Source organism: Tenrec ecaudatus, chromosome X (genome assembly GCF_050624435.1).
Source record: "Tenrec ecaudatus isolate mTenEca1 chromosome X, mTenEca1.hap1, whole genome shotgun sequence".
In the NCBI taxonomy this organism is placed as follows: domain Eukaryota; kingdom Metazoa; phylum Chordata; class Mammalia; order Afrosoricida; family Tenrecidae; genus Tenrec; species Tenrec ecaudatus.
The window spans coordinates 4,007,216-4,022,316 of NC_134548.1; the positions used below are offsets into that span (position 1 = coordinate 4,007,216).

Genomic DNA, 15,101 nt, shown 5'->3' on the forward strand with positions numbered 1-15,101 from the left:
TCACGAGTCGGAAGAGGAGTTGATCGCTTGGAATCGGACTGCCCTCAGTGCCCGCCAGCCCCTCACCCGTCCCACTTCCTCCCCCACCATCCGAGCACAGCGCCCCGGGGCGAACGCGCCCTGCTTCCGACCCCTGTGCTTGGTGGGTGCGTCCGACGAGCGTGCACCCCCAAACCCCAAGCTCCCCCCAAACCCGAAGCTAAAGTCAGCGCCGTGGACTAGGCACCGCCAGGACTCCGGGCGGGACGAGTGTGTCCCCAGGCTCGTGGGTACCCCCCCCCGGCTCTCAGACACACATGGGGGGCTGCGCCCCCTGCCCAGGAAGCAGAGGCAGGCAGTTCCCCAGCGCACGCCGACGGGCAGACGGAGGCGCATCGGATAGGAGGGAGAGGAAGAGGGGAATGGGGGGGACGGAGGGGTGCTCCCCATCTGCTGAGCCCGCGGCACCCCGGGTTTGGCCTCGGGGCGCCCAGGACCGTGAGAGGCAGCCCGGTCTCCCCACGTCCGAGGCCCGTGGGAGTCGGGGGGAGTGGCCATGCAGGGGGGCTCGCGCTCGTACCCGGTCTTGGCGAAGTTGGTCCAGTAGGTCATGACCACGGCGCTGAGCATGACGTCGTTCTTGGAGAAGTTGCAGCTGAAGAGCTCGGTGGGGCCCACCATGGGGATGCCGAAGACGTAGGGCACCTCGTCGCCGTGCGCCGCGTCGGCCCAGGCGGGCTTCATCTCGCTCTGGCAGTGGTGGTAGAAGGCGTAGAAGTAGGTGGGCGAGCCGTACTGGGCGTGCAGGTCAGCCGTGGCCACGGCGGGGGCCACCCACTGGTGGTCGGTGAAGAGGGCCACCAGCGTCTTGCGGCGCGTCTCGGCGTTGTCCTTGTCGGCCCAGTCGGTGTACATGAACTTGATGGTCTCCCGCAGCGTGTCCTTGCCCTCCGGGTAGCCGTACAGGTTGTCCACGAAGTTGGACACGGAGAAGTCGAAGTCGTTGGGCGTGACGCCGTCCTCGCCGTCCACGATGCCGTCCACGAACTTGAGGCCCTCGCCCTGGTTGACGCCCAGCATGATGTCGTAGTTGAGGAACTCGCCCTGCTCCATGAGGATCTGCGGGTCGTCGGGGATGACGTCGCCGTCGATGACCGGCCCGAAGGCGATGTGGTAGGTGGCCGGCGCGATGGTGTGCTGAACCAGCTCGCGAGGGCTCTTCCGCCGCAGGCATTCCACCAGCTCCGTGGTGTCCAGCATGTTGCAGCCCACCTTGTCGGCCAGCACACGCGTGTACTTGGCCGGCTGGTAGTTCACGGCCCAGCTGGACAGCGCCGTGCCGCTCTGGATGATGGCCTTCTGGAACAGACCTGGGGGGGGGGTGGACATGCAAGTGAGCCTCGCATCCTCCCACCCCCCCACCGCTTGGGGGGGGCCCTGAAGATCCACCCCCCGCAGGCCAGGGGGACCTCCCGGTGCACGGCGCAGGGCAGGGACCCTTGTCTCTCAGGTTCAGGGTTGTTTTTACTCATCTTCTTGGGGCGGCTCTTACGGCTGCTCGGCACCCGCCCTGGGCCGGGCCCACCGTGAGCACACGGCCATCGACGTTTGCGAAGCATGTTCTTTCCCCCGTGAGCCCCCTGGAATCAGCTCCGCTTTCCCCCAGCCCCACCCTCACGAAACCTGCACAGATCACAGCCCACCGCCAGGGAGGCTTCTCAACACCCGTGTGCCGGTGCACAAGGGCACATGCACGTAGGGATGCATGTATGCATGTATGCACGTACGTAGGGATGAACGCATGTAGGGATGCATGTATGCAGGGATGCACACATGTAGGGATGCATGTATGCACGTACGTAGGGATGCACCCATGTAGGGATGCATGCATGCAGGGATGCATGTATGTAGGGATGCACCCATGTAGGGATGCATGTATGCAGGAATGCACACATGTAGGGATGCATGTATGCAGGGATGCACACATGCAGGGATGCACGCATGCAGGGATGCATGTATGCAGAGATGCATGTATGCTGGGATCCATGTATGTAGGGATGCACACACGTATTGATGCATGCATGTAGGGATGCACACATGGAGCCATGGATGCGCCCGGTGTGTAAGGAGACGAAATTCCAACGTCCCTATCGCTGCAATCTTGCAAACCTGGGGCTGCAACTGGGGCGCATTCCTGGCAAAGGGTTGTTCCCGGAACCTAAAAGGAACCCAACTCAGTGCCTCCCGCGTTACCTTCCGAGTAGTGTGAGAGGGTCAGCAGGCTGACGCAGGAGGCCCCGGCGCCCGAGCCGAAGATGGTCACTCTCTTGGGGTCCCCGCCGAAGGCCCCCACGTTCTCCTCGATCCACCGCAAGGCTTGGATCTGGTCCAGCAGCCCGTAATTGCCCTTGGCCGCCTGGTCCCCCGTGCTTAGGAAACCTGCAGACAGAGGGACACAGGGACATCGGGTCTGGTACCAAGAGCAGGGGGCCAGGGCCCCCAGGTCGAGGAGCCGGCGGGCCCCACGCTGACCTCGCTGACCGGCCCCTCTCTTGCTCCCTGGCCCACGAACCAGGGCCCAGTGGGAGCGGTGGTTTCCAGCACAGGCTGCAAACCCAGACGTCCGTGGTTCAAACCCTCGAGCCGCCCCGTGGGAGGATGAAGAGGCCGGCAGCCTCGGACATCCCCCTCCTCTCGGGCTTGACCGGAGTCGGGGGCTAAAAGAAACGGAAGAAAACCGCCCTCGATGCTCCCGCCGAGGACCGATTGGCGTCGTGTCAGGGTGCACGCGGCTTCCTGCAAGGCCGGGAGCCTCAGGATTGTGCTCAGGCAGCCGCCCAGCTCACACACGGACGCCCACGTCCAGTCCACTTGCCGGCTCCTCACCGGGCAAGCCTTGGAGCCAGAAGACGCCGCTAAAGTTGGGCTTCCGAGGTCCCTTGGGCCTCTCGCCGGCCCCCGTGAGAAACACCCACGTAGGACGGGCTCCCCAGGGGACCCTGCCTCATCCGCGGCTGCCCTCCCCGTCCATCGCCTGCCATCCAGCGCTGACCACAGCGCCCTGATGCACAACGGCACGAAACACCGCCCGGCCCTGCAGCACCTCCGTCCGACGGCACCGATTCTCCTTGGGGACAGAGCACGGCTGTCGCCGGGAGGACGCAGCGGGGGAGGCCAGGTGCCCGCCGGTCCCCAAAGTCGCAGCCTGGCTGCTCCCCGCGTCCAAAAGCTCTCGTGCAGCAGAGACACCCGGTGCATGCCGACGGGCCCGTCCCCTGGTGGTGCAGGGGGTGAAGCAAGCGATTTCACGAAAGGCCGGCCTTGGCTCCTGCCATCAGCTCCGCGGGACAGACCGGGGACGGCTCCCGAGAGGGTGACTGGCCGGCGCCCCCTTGCTCTGTGCACCGGCCCGTGGGTGGGAGCGGCTTGGAAGAGGGGGGCGGGGGGCTGGCCGTCCAGTGTGGGTTCACCCCGAGGCCTGCAGTCTCATCTACCCTGATGCATCGTGGTCGGAACCTATCGCGGAGCCTGTGGAGCCCACCGATGGCACCGAGCTCTGGGGGTGCAGTGGGGGATGGGGGCTCGTGGCAGCTACAAGCAGGTCAGCGCAGCACCCCTGCCTGGTTAACGCCTGCTCAGGGTCTGTGTCAGAGCGTCCCCTAGAGGCGGGGACGGGGAGGTTCTGTGTCAGAGCGCCCCCTAGAGGCAGGGACGGGGAGGGTCTGTGTCAGAGCGCCCCCTAGAGGCGGGGACGGGGAGGTTCTGTGTCAGAGCGCCCCCTAGAGGCGGGGATGGGGAGGTTCTGTGTCAGAGCGCCCCCTAGAGGCAGGGAGGGGGAGGTTCTGTGTCAGAGCGTCCCCTAGAGGCGGGGACGGGAGGTTCTGTGTCAGAGAGCCCCCTAGAGGCGGGGACTGGAGGTTATGTGTCAGAGCGCCCCCTAGAGGCAGGGACGAGGAGGTTCTGTGTCAGAGCGCCCCCTAGAGGCGGGGACGGGGAGGGTCTGTGTCAGAGCGCCCCCTAGAGGCGGGGACGGGGAGGTTCTGTGTCAGAGCGCCCCCTAGAGGCGGGGACGGGGAGGGTCTGTGTCAGAGCGCCCCCTAGAGGCGGGGACTTGAGGATCTGTGTCAGAGCGCCCCCTAGAGGCGGGGACGTTCTGTGTCAGAGCGCCCCCTAGAGGCGGGGACTTGAGGATCTGTGTCAGAGCGCCCCCTAGAGGCGGGGACGGGGAGGTTCTGTGTCAGAGCGCCCCCTAGAGGCGGGGACTTGAGGATCTGTGTCAGAGCGCCCCCTAGAGGCGGGGACGGGGAGGTTCTGTGTCAGAGCACCCCCTAGAGGCAGGGACGGGGAGGGTCTGTGTCAGAGCGCCCCCTAGAGGCGGGGACGGGGAGGTTCTGTGTCAGAGCGCCCCCTAGAGGCGGGGATGGGGAGGTTCTGTGTCAGAGCGCCCCCTAGAGGCAGGGAGGGGGAGGTTCTGTGTCAGAGCGTCCCCTAGAGGCGGGGACGGGAGGTTCTGTGTCAGAGAGCCCCCTAGAGGCGGGGACTGGAGGTTATGTGTCAGAGCGCCCCCTAGAGGCAGGGACGAGGAGGTTCTGTGTCAGAGCGCCCCCTAGAGGCGGGGACGGGGAGGGTCTGTGTCAGAGCGCCCCCTAGAGGCGGGGACAGGGAGGTTCTGTGTCAGAGCGCCCCCTAGAGGCGGGGACTGGAGGTTATGTGTCAGAGCGCCCCCTAGAGGCAGGGACGAGGAGGTTCTGTGTCAGAGCGCCCCCTAGAGGCGGGGACGGGGAGGGTCTGTGTCAGAGCGCCCCCTAGAGGCAGGGAGGGGGAGGTTGTGTCTCATGAGATGGACAGACACATGGACACGGTGGCTGCAGCCGTGGGCTCCCGTGGAAGGACCGTTGTAAGGAGATCACAGAAGCTGCCTCGGGCGAGCGGGGGATCCTTCTTGAAATCACGGCCATGAATCAGACTCTCCCCGCCATCCCGACCCCCCCCACCAGTGGACAATGACGGGGGGGGGACAAAGGGACGGTCTCGCGGGAGCAGGGGAAGGAGAGTAGCCGGATCCCGACGTAGACTCCGCCCTGCTTGTTCTGCCTGCGGACATGAGTGGACCTGCGAATGACGGCTGATCTTGGAACCAGAATGTCATGTCAGGTCGTTATTCACACGGGTCCCCTGCGGCCAAGGGGACCCGGAACCGGGGCGACCTCCTGGGACAGGACGGAGCCGCCCCTGTGGGTTTCTGACGCTGTAACTCTGCACAGGAGCCGACAGCCCGTGGCAGTTACGTCACCTCCTATGCAAATGAGCACAGGGGGTGGAGCCTGGCCTGTCAGTCAGGTCTCAGCCAATGAGGCCTCTGCGTGGGCGGGGCCTTCTCCGGAGGATTCTGGGCACTCCTGCCTTCCTCCCTGGAAACAGGACACACTCTCTGGGCTACAAGCCACACGGAGCTGTGCTGATGGAGCCCGAGCCCTGCAGCTGGAGGAGCCACGTGGAGGCCACGCCGGCGCTGAGCTGCTTCCACGGCCACTGGATCCACAGACTCTGCACCCGCCGGCCTGTGACCCTCCTGCATTCGGCATCATTGCATGAGCTGCCTGAGTCTGGAGAGGAATTTATGGATTGGTATCGGACATGAGGGCTCGTATGGGACTCATGGATTTGATCTGCACGGGGCTGGGCTGCTTTCTCCATATGCAATTGCTCTTGTCTAGAAAGCTGTTTCTAATACACACACGAGTGTCCATGAGTTTGTTTCTCTAGTCGACCCGGCCTCACACACAGCCTCATCTTTCTCCGCTGCAGCTGCGGGTGGGTGTGATCAGCGACTCACTGCCTCACCCCGGGTGCCAGCGGGGCCCCTGGGCAGCTCCGAGGCTCGGACTCGGATGACCTCGTGCTACCTGGTTCTTGGGCCTGGCGCCCATGCTGGGCTTCACTGAGCCGACCGGCAAGGCCGAGGGATTTGCGTCCCATGACTGCGAGGGAGCCCGCGGCATCGTGGGCAAACATTTCCCTTTGAACCCAAAGATCAGCAGTTCGAAGCCACCGCCTGCTCCTCCCTGAATGACAAGGCTTTCGACCCCCGTGAAGAGTCAGTGTCGGAAACCCGCAGCGGAGAGGCCACCGTGTCCTGCAGGGTCGCCGTGAGTCGGCAGGAACTGGACGGCAGTGAGTTTGCTTTTTTCCCCCGGAAGATTCCCAGCAACAAGGGTCCAAAGAAACAAACTCACTGCCACCGAGCCGATGCCGACTCACAGCGACCCTGCAGGACAGGGCGGAACTGCCTTTGGGGGGCTTCTGAGCCTGGAACTCCTGACGGACGGGGAGAGCCCAGTCTCTCTCCCAAGGAGCTGCTGGTGGTTTCGAGCTGCTGCCCGGTGCATTGCAGCCGGACGCTTGACCACGATGCGGTGGGAGGCCATGCAGAAACAGTGGGGCCGCCGAGATTGCCGGCAGGGGTGTGGGCGCTTCGCATATCGGTGGACGCTCTGGGAAAGCTTCCTTGTGTGGTTGTGTTGGTGGCTCTTGGATCTCTGCTCCTTTGGGAATGTTGGAGCATCCGGCCGTGCTCGGACACGACCCACGAGGTTCTCAACGGCCTGTCTTGAGTCTGCAAGCTTTCCCGGAACCTGCCCACCACAGGCGGGGTTTGCAGTTCCAGGCGTGTGGCTTCCAACGGGGCAGCATCTCCAGCGCAGGCCGCGAGCCCCCAGCCCACAGACGGACAGATGCGGGGAGAGGACCGAGTTCTGCAGGATGCATCCCGCCCCTGGACGATGCAGTCACGACTGGACCGTGGAGGGAATTAGCAACTGAATTCCATGCAGACCGTTGGGAGCTGTGAATTAGGATCCTGGAAGCCCAGCCTGCTTGGGATTCCCAGGGGATCGCTTTTCATGGAGGACGATGCATTCTCTGCACGATGCTCTGGAGGCGGTGCATGAGTCGTCAGGCACATTGGGGGGCGGGTCCCCGCGGTTTCCAGAACCTCATTTGGGGGGAAGCTGGGCCTGCAGGGAAAAGCCCGTTCCCAGGCCGCGGATTCTAAAGAGGAAGTTCAGGGACACCGACGACATGGACATGATGGACATTCCGTCCTGCTCCTTGTTCCCGCCCCGCCGGCGCCGCACCGATGACCCGCGCGTGGCGGGGACCGGGCGGCACCGCAACCGGAAGAGACAGGAGTGTGGGCGGGACTCTGGCCTGTCAATCAAAGCACAGCCTGATGGCGCCTCCTGGTGGGCGTGACATTAACAGGAAGGAAGTGCTCCTGGTGGGCGTGTCCTTCTCCTTAGGAGGGCGGGAGACAGGAGTGTGGGCGGGACTCTGGCCTGTCAATCAAAGCACAGCCCGATGGCACCTCCTGGTGGGCGTGGCCTTCTCACTAGGGGCGGTGACTCCTGGTGGGCGTGACCTTCCCAGGAGGGCGCCACCTCCTGGTGGGCGTGTCATTAGGAAGGCGGTGCCTCTGGTGGGCGTGTCCACCTCCGCAGGAAGGCGGTGCCTCCTGGTGGATAAGGCCATCTCAGGAGGGCGGTGCCTCTTGGTGGGCGTGGCCTTCTTGCCATGGGCGGTGCCTCCCTTTGGGCATGACCTTATCAGGAAGGACGTGCCTCCTGGTGGGCGTGTCCTTCTCACCAGGGGCGGTGACTCTTGGTGGGCGTGACGTTATCCAGAAAGGAAGTGTCTCCTGGTGGGCGTGGCCTTCTCAGGAGGGAGGCGCCTCTGGTGGGCGTGTCCATCTCCGCAGGAGGGCGGTGCCTCCTGGTGGATAAGGCCTTCTCAGGAGGGCGGTGCCTCCTGGTGGGCGTGGCCTTCTTACCAGGGGCATTGCCTCCCATTGGGCATGACCTTCTCAGGAGGGCGGGGCCTCCTGGTGGGCATATCCTTTTCCTTAGGAGGGCGGTGCTCCTGGTGGGCGGTGCCTTCTCAGGAGGGCGGGGCCTCCTGGTGGGCGTGGCCTCCTCACCAGGGGCGGTGACTCTTGGCGGGAGTGACGTTATCAGGAAGGAAGCGCTCCTGGTGGGCGTGTCCTTCTCAGGAGGGAGGTGCTCCTGGTGGGCGTGTCCTTCTCAGCAGGGGCGGTGCTCCTGGTGGGCGGGGCTGTCTCAGGGGGCGGGGCCTCCTGGTGGGCGTGGCCTCCTCACCCCATCCGGTTGGATGACGACGTTCCCGCGCCAGCAGAGCTGCTCCAGAGAGCGGGCCATGCATCCTGGGGAAGCCGAGGCGCCCCCGACGCCAGCTTTGCAGAAAGGCAGCCGCGAGATTGGAATGAGGCGTCGGGGAGGGTGGGGGCGCCCTTCTCTACCCCTCCTTGCTCCTCACTTTACACCCCACCCTGCCGCCCACCCTGCCACGTTTCCACCGGCCCCGGGTCCACAGGACCCTGCACCCACCGGCCTGGATCCACAGGACCCTGCACCCACCGGCCTGGATCCACAGGACCCTGCACCCACCGGCCTGGATCCACAGGACCCCGCACCCACCGGCCTGGATCCACAGGACCCTGCACCCACCGGCCTGGATCCACAGGACCCCGCTGGTTGGTCCTGCGGGAAACCTCTTGCGGCTGGCGGCCATCGGCGCCGGATCATCAAGTTGTAATTGATGCCCTGCAGCAAGGAGCCCAGGGATCAGGGACGCGCTGGCGCCCGGCCAGCGATTCCGGGCAAGGAAAGCAGCCGCCGGGAAAATGCCGTCTCCCAACTGCAGACGCCCAGGCTGTCCATCTGGCTGGACAAAGGTTGCTTTTTTTTCAGTGTCTTGGAATCCTGAAGGCTTCGCAGATGAACCGCGTGGGTTGCTAACCTCAAGGTCGGCAGTTCGAAACCAGCAGCAGCCCCTCGGGAGCCAGACGAGGCTTTCCGCTCCCGCCAACCACGAGAGCCTCAGAAAGGCGCCGTGCCAGCATCCCCTCGATGCCAGCGAGCTGGTTGATGCTTGACCTGGCACGGCGCCAGGACGGGGCCTCCCTGACGCTGCCCGGGGGTCAGGAGACCAGTGCTCCGTGTCCTCCCTGCAGGGCGACTGTTATCTCCCAGGGCAGTCCACGGGCCGTGCAGAACGCGGTGGCAGCGCCAGGCCACCCCGGGGGCTGCTCACTGTAGCCAGACTCGCAGGTAAATGCACCCAGCACCCACGGGGAGCTTTGCAAACGGGCACGGGAATCCTCAGTCCCCCCACACGCATTTAATAACAATGACCCAACATGCATCATGGAAGGCGTACGGAACTTGCTTTGCCGGCAGAAAAACCTGCAAACCATGGCAATTCCGACTTCCTTCGGGAGCAAAGATGCTGAGCGTGGCTCCGAATCGCTCCCAGCAACCCGTGCCAGCTCCCCGAGACCCCGGCCAGGTAAAGACCGATGTCCACAGTCAGAATATGAAATTCACAGCTGATCCAGGGGTCACAGAGGGGGGGCGGGGAGAGGGGCTCATGGACCGTAACTGCCTGGAACAGAAGGATGTCGACATGTGAGCCACGGATGTGTGGATCGTGACGAGACAGTGGAAGAGGCCTCAACAGCATGATTGAAAATGAAGAATTGAAAGGGGCGCGGAGCTGACACGCTGGGACATCACATAGGGACCCAGCGCAGGGGAGCAGCGTCCACCTGGCTGCAGGCAAAGCGGAGCAGAAATCCAAGGACGCATTGTTCTCTCCACGTGGATTGCGATTGGAATCGCCCAGCAGGGACGCGACACGCGGGGGCACCGGCCAAGGGCCCCGTCTCGGACAGTCAGAAGGTGCCCGCACTGTCCACAGCCAGGACCCCGAAAATGGCGAGGGGCCCACGTGAACACAAGACACGCGTTTGCTCTCTGGGCCACGCGCCGTGGCACGTGGTCCTCACGCTGTCCACTCAGTATGGGGGGGGTAGCGTTGTTGAAAGGTCTCATCAAGTCCGGTCCAACCCAGAGCAACTTCTGCACAAGAGAAGGAAACACTGCCCGGTCCCATCACCCGAGCCCATCGCCACAGCCACTGGGTCCGTCCCTGTCCCCAAAGGCATCTCTCCATCCATCACCCATCCACCATCCATCCATTATTCATGTCTGCCTGTCTCCATCCATCCATCTACCCATCCATTCATCCCTCCATTATTCATGTCTGCCTATGTCTACATCCATCCATCCAACCATCCATCCATTATTCATGTCTGCCTGTCTCCATCCATCCATCCATCCATCCATCTACCCATCCATTCATCCATCCATTATTCATGTCTGCCTGTCTCCATCCATCCATCCATCCAACCATCCATCCATTATTCATGTCTGCCTATGTCTCCATCCATCCATCCCTCCATCCATCCATTATTCATGTCTGCCTGTCTCCATCCATCCATCCTTCCACCATCCATCATCCATCATCCATCATCCATCCATCATCCATCATCCATCCATCATCCATCCATCCATCATCCATCCATCATCCATCATCCATCATCCATCCATCATCCATCATCCATCCATCATCCATCATCCATCCATCATCCATCATCCATCCATCATCCATCATCCATCCATCATCCATCCATCATCCATCCATCATCCATCCATCATCCATCATCCATCCATCATCCATCCATCCATCATCCATCCATCATCCATCCATCATCCATCATCCATCCATCATCCATCATCTATCATCCATCATCAATCCATCATCCATCCATCATCCATCCATCATCCATCCATCATCCATCCATCCATCATCCATCCATCATCCATCATCCATCCATCATCCATCCATCATCCATCATCCATCCATCATCCATCATCAATCCATCATCCATCCATCCGTCCGCGCTGGTCTCTGGGTCCCCGCTGGAGGGGGCTTGCGGATCAGTTTCTGGAAGCGCAGGAGCTGGAATGGCGCAGGGGGGCCAAAGGAGCAGGCGTGTACGTCTTATCGCCATTGATTTCTTACGAGTGCTCTTCTGGAAAAGGGAGCTGGGGGCGGAACGCACTTGGGAATCTCCAGGATTGGGACAGACGCAGAATGTGCTAGAGGACCGAGCTTCTCGTTAAAAAGACAAACACGCGAACAGACAGAAAAGCAACCTCACGGCCATCGAGTGGTAGGAAGGTGCCCATGCAAACACGGTGTGTGCGTGTGTATTTGATAGTAATTTAGAAATCATGTTTTATCTCCCTTTGGAGCCATTGCACTGTGGTTCTAGTTTTGCATATTTTCTTTCTTTTAAAAAAATCATTTTCTTGGGGGCTCGTACAGGTCTTATCTCAATCCACCCATCCGTCCATTGTGTCCAGCACTTTTGTACATGTGTTTCGAGTCACATCCGCATCTGCAATCTCCCAGCACCCTGGGCGGGAATCGGACCCTTCCTGCTCAGACCTGGCCGCGAGCCGGCGTTCCCACACCTGTGCCGAGTCTCCGCGATGCTCTCACCGAGCGTGCCGGTCTTCCAGGGCCCTGGGAGTCGGAAAGAACTCAGTGGCAGTGGGTTTGAAGTTTTCTCGGGGGGGGGGGGGCTGTGGTGAGTTGCAAGGCCAGCTGTTTGAAATCCACCAGGAGAAAGAGGAGTCTTTCTTTTTCCATAAAGATTTTCCGTCTGGGAAGCCCTCTGGGCCGTTCTCCATGGTTCTGTGGGGTCGCTGCGAGTCGGCTTTCTAAGTCAATTTATAAATAACGCCCCCCTCCCGGCCCCACACTGGCTGCAACAAGACCCTGGGTCCGACAGCAGAGAGCCAGGATGGATGGAGACACCTTTGGGATGTTGGCCAGCATCCCGCTCATCCTCGCTCGCTCTGTTTTACTCGCCATCCCCCCGACGGAAGAGCGTCACGCCCGTGCCTGGCATCGCATTGCTCCGTTCTGCATGTCTGCGTGTGGGGAGGGGAGAGGGAGTTGGGGTGGGAGGGGGACGGAGGTGTCTGGCCATGTTTTGCCTCTGCGGTGTTGAGCTCGCCCGGCGTTACGGATTTCAGGGATGCTGAGTTGTCCTGGGAAACAGGACAGACAACTGTCTTGCGAATCGACAAGACACAAACCTGGAATTGATGAGACAGAACTATCCTGGATTCAACAAGAGAAACATCCTGGAATCGACAAGACAGAGCCATGTTGGAATCGACAAGAGAGCCATCTTGGAATTGACAAGAGAGCCATGTTGGAATTGACGAGACAGAACTCTCCTAGAATCGCCAAGATAGAAGCAGGCTGGAACCGACAAGAACAGGATGATCCCGGGAATCGATAAGAACAGAGCCATCCTGGAACCGAGGACGAGGTCACGGAGATCAGCTTTCAGATGCTGAACAGAGAGCTCAGCTGACACCATGCCGAGGGCCTCGGCTTCAGGCTTCAGGCCGGAGGTTTCCATTTCCCTGAGACGTCTTTCCAGGAAGCTCCTGTGTCCAATCTGCATCCTTCCCCAAAAGCCCATCAAGACGACACCTTGGATGAGCCCACGGTTACCACAATCTCCTGAGCCGACCTCCAGCCTGGACGTCACCTTTCAGACCCTCCCGACCCCCCTTCAGCATGAGATCAACCTGGACACCGTGTTGCAACGTTTCCACGACTCGGGGAGCTGTCCGCCCGAGTCTCGTAAAAACTCAGCACCGGCCTTGACCTCAAAATCATTTGTTCCCCGCTCGTTCACAGGGGTAGAAAGGGCGCTGTCTTCTCCCGCGGGAAGCTGGTGGTTTTGAACTTTCGGCTCGCCGTCCCACGCATCGCCGCCGCACTACCGCATCCTTTGTCCCTGTTTGCATCCTGTTTGCGGCGAGCCGCGTGAGGGTGTACGGCCCCCCCCTTCTGGACCGACTCACCTCCTCTAGATTCTGTTCTGCTCCCAGAGCACGTTGCTCTCATGTCGGTCAGACTCAGACGCATTGAAGATCCACGGGCTATAAGCTCCCCATCAGTCTCGAAAGTCAACGATCTTCCATAAATCACTTCATGAAAACAGACGTCAGTGCCTTTGGCTGGGGGGCGGCGGGAGGGGGGGTGAGGGAAGATCTGCATTTTAAACAGCGACTTCAATCCTTCCCATTTAAAATGCTCCGGAGCTCATTCCCGAGATGTGAGCTGTCAGCCTCCGAGACCCCGAAAAGAGCCAGACGCCAGTTTCCCGGGGAAACGGTCCCATATTGATCCAAGGGTGTAAAGAAACTGGGTTAAAGCAGCAAGAACCACGATTCCGTGTTTGCAGCAGAGACACGTTCATGGGAACAGTCTTCATCCATAACCCCGGCGATGACATAAATCCTAATTAAAATCCACGCTGCCTGTGCTGTCTCGTTAAATGAAGATTAATCCCCCGAGGGGGCTTTGAAGCGCGCGTCGCTGGGCATAACGAGCCGGCCCGTTTAATTTATTTTTCACGATGGCAAAATAACGCAGCCGTTCCCCGAACTGTAACCCGCTCGTAAGAGAACAGAGAGCTCTGCAGAGTGGAAGATCGGGGATGCCACCTCCCCGCCTGCTTGACAATAAAAAATTTATAAAATCAAAGTGGGAAAAAATAAGGGAATGTAATTCTCATCAGAAACACTCGTGGCCTCTCGATGTGGGGCTCGCTGAAGATCAGCTTGTGAAGCCCCCCCCCCCCGTGGATCTCCACGGGACTCGGTTCCATTCTGCTCGGCCAGAAGGAGCCCAGCACACACTTCACAACGACGGCCCGGGCTTTGGCCAAGTGTCGGGACGTCAAGGAGCGACAGGTAGGCAGAGGCTTACCTGCGAGCCAAGGATCCCTCTGTAGGAGATGGTAACCCCCCCCCCCCCACTGTCCACACCCCTGTGGCCAAAGGCTGATTTTTCCCAGCTTCCTCCCGGGGGTATTACACGTGGTTGATGAATACCATCGCCCACAGCTGGCTGTCCAAGATGGAGAGGACCTTAGTGGACATGGGAGCGGTCCTAAGGACACTGCCCATCAAAGAGCAAAAGATCATAACGCTGTGATGGTCACCTTCCCGACACGACCGCTGAGGACAAACGAGTGAATGAGCAAATGTGGTGAAGAAAGCTGATGGTGCCCGGCTATCAAAAGATACAGCATCTGGGGTCTTAAAGGCTTGACAAGCGGCCATCTAGCAGAGAAGCAACAAAGCCCACATGGAAGAAGCACAGCAGCCTGTGTGTCCACGAGGTGTCGAAGGGATCAGTTATCAGGCATCAAAGAACAAAAAAATCTTACCCTAGTGAATGAGGGGGAGTGCAGAATGGAGACCCAAAGCCCATTTGCAGGCAACTGGAGATCCCCTTATGGAAGAATCTTGGGGAGGAAATGAGTCAGTCAGGGTGTGAGGTAGTATCGATGAAGAACACAGCTTTCCCCCAGATCCTGGATGCTTCCTCCCCCCAACTACCATGATCCGAATTCTACCTTGCAGGGCTGGATAGGACAGAGGCTGTACACTGGTGCATATGAGGGTTGGAGGTACAGGGAATCCAGGGTGGATGATACCTTCAGGACCAAGGGTGTGAGGGGCGATGCTGGGAGAGTGGAGGGTGAGTGGGTTGGAAAGGGGGAACTGATTACAAGGATCCACATGTGACCTCTTCCCTGGGAGAGGGACAGCAGAGAAGGGGGGAAGGGAGACCCCGGATAGGGCAAGATATGACAAAATAATAATCTATAAATTATCAAGGGCTCATGAGGGATGGGGGAGCAGGGAGGGGGGGGAAGAGGACCTGATGCAAGGGGCTTAAGTGGAGAGCAAATGCCTTGAGAATGATTGGGGCAGGGAATGTATGGATGTGCTTTATACAATTGATGTATGTATATGTATGGATTGTGGTAAGAGTTGTATGAGCCCCTAATAAATTGATTAAAAATAAAATAAATTTTAAAGAAAGAACAATGCCCTGCTCACCGAAGTCAGCAGTTGGAACCCACCACCCGTGGCTCCGGAGAAAGGGGGGGCTGCCAGGTCCCGGACAGACAGGCAGAGTCAGAAACCCGCAGGGGCAGTTCTGCCCTGTTCCATAGTCGCCATGGCCTTGAGTTGTCTGAACGACTATTTACAACTTGTAAGTTTATATGTATCTGTGCATATGCAAATGAATGTACGCAAAGAGACCAACTCACTGACACTGAGCTGACTCTGACTCATGAGCCTCTTAGCACGATCCAT

The 15,101-nt window shown here is 60.3% G+C and overlaps 1 protein-coding gene across 3 annotated transcripts in view; it reads right to left on the reverse strand.

Moving 5' to 3' along the window:
* Window positions 1-15,101, reverse strand: part of LOC142434205 (neuroligin-4, X-linked) — a 72,857-nt gene that overhangs the window by 13,125 nt on the left and 44,631 nt on the right. For all 3 annotated transcript variants that reach the window (XM_075538901.1, XM_075538903.1, XM_075538902.1), the window contains 2 exons: window positions 2,233-2,418; window positions 560-1,349 (listed from right to left, as the gene is read on the reverse strand). In XM_075538901.1, the coding sequence (XP_075395016.1) occupies window positions 560-1,349; window positions 2,233-2,418 (976 nt within the window). The remainder of the gene's footprint in view (window positions 1-559; window positions 1,350-2,232; window positions 2,419-15,101) is intronic.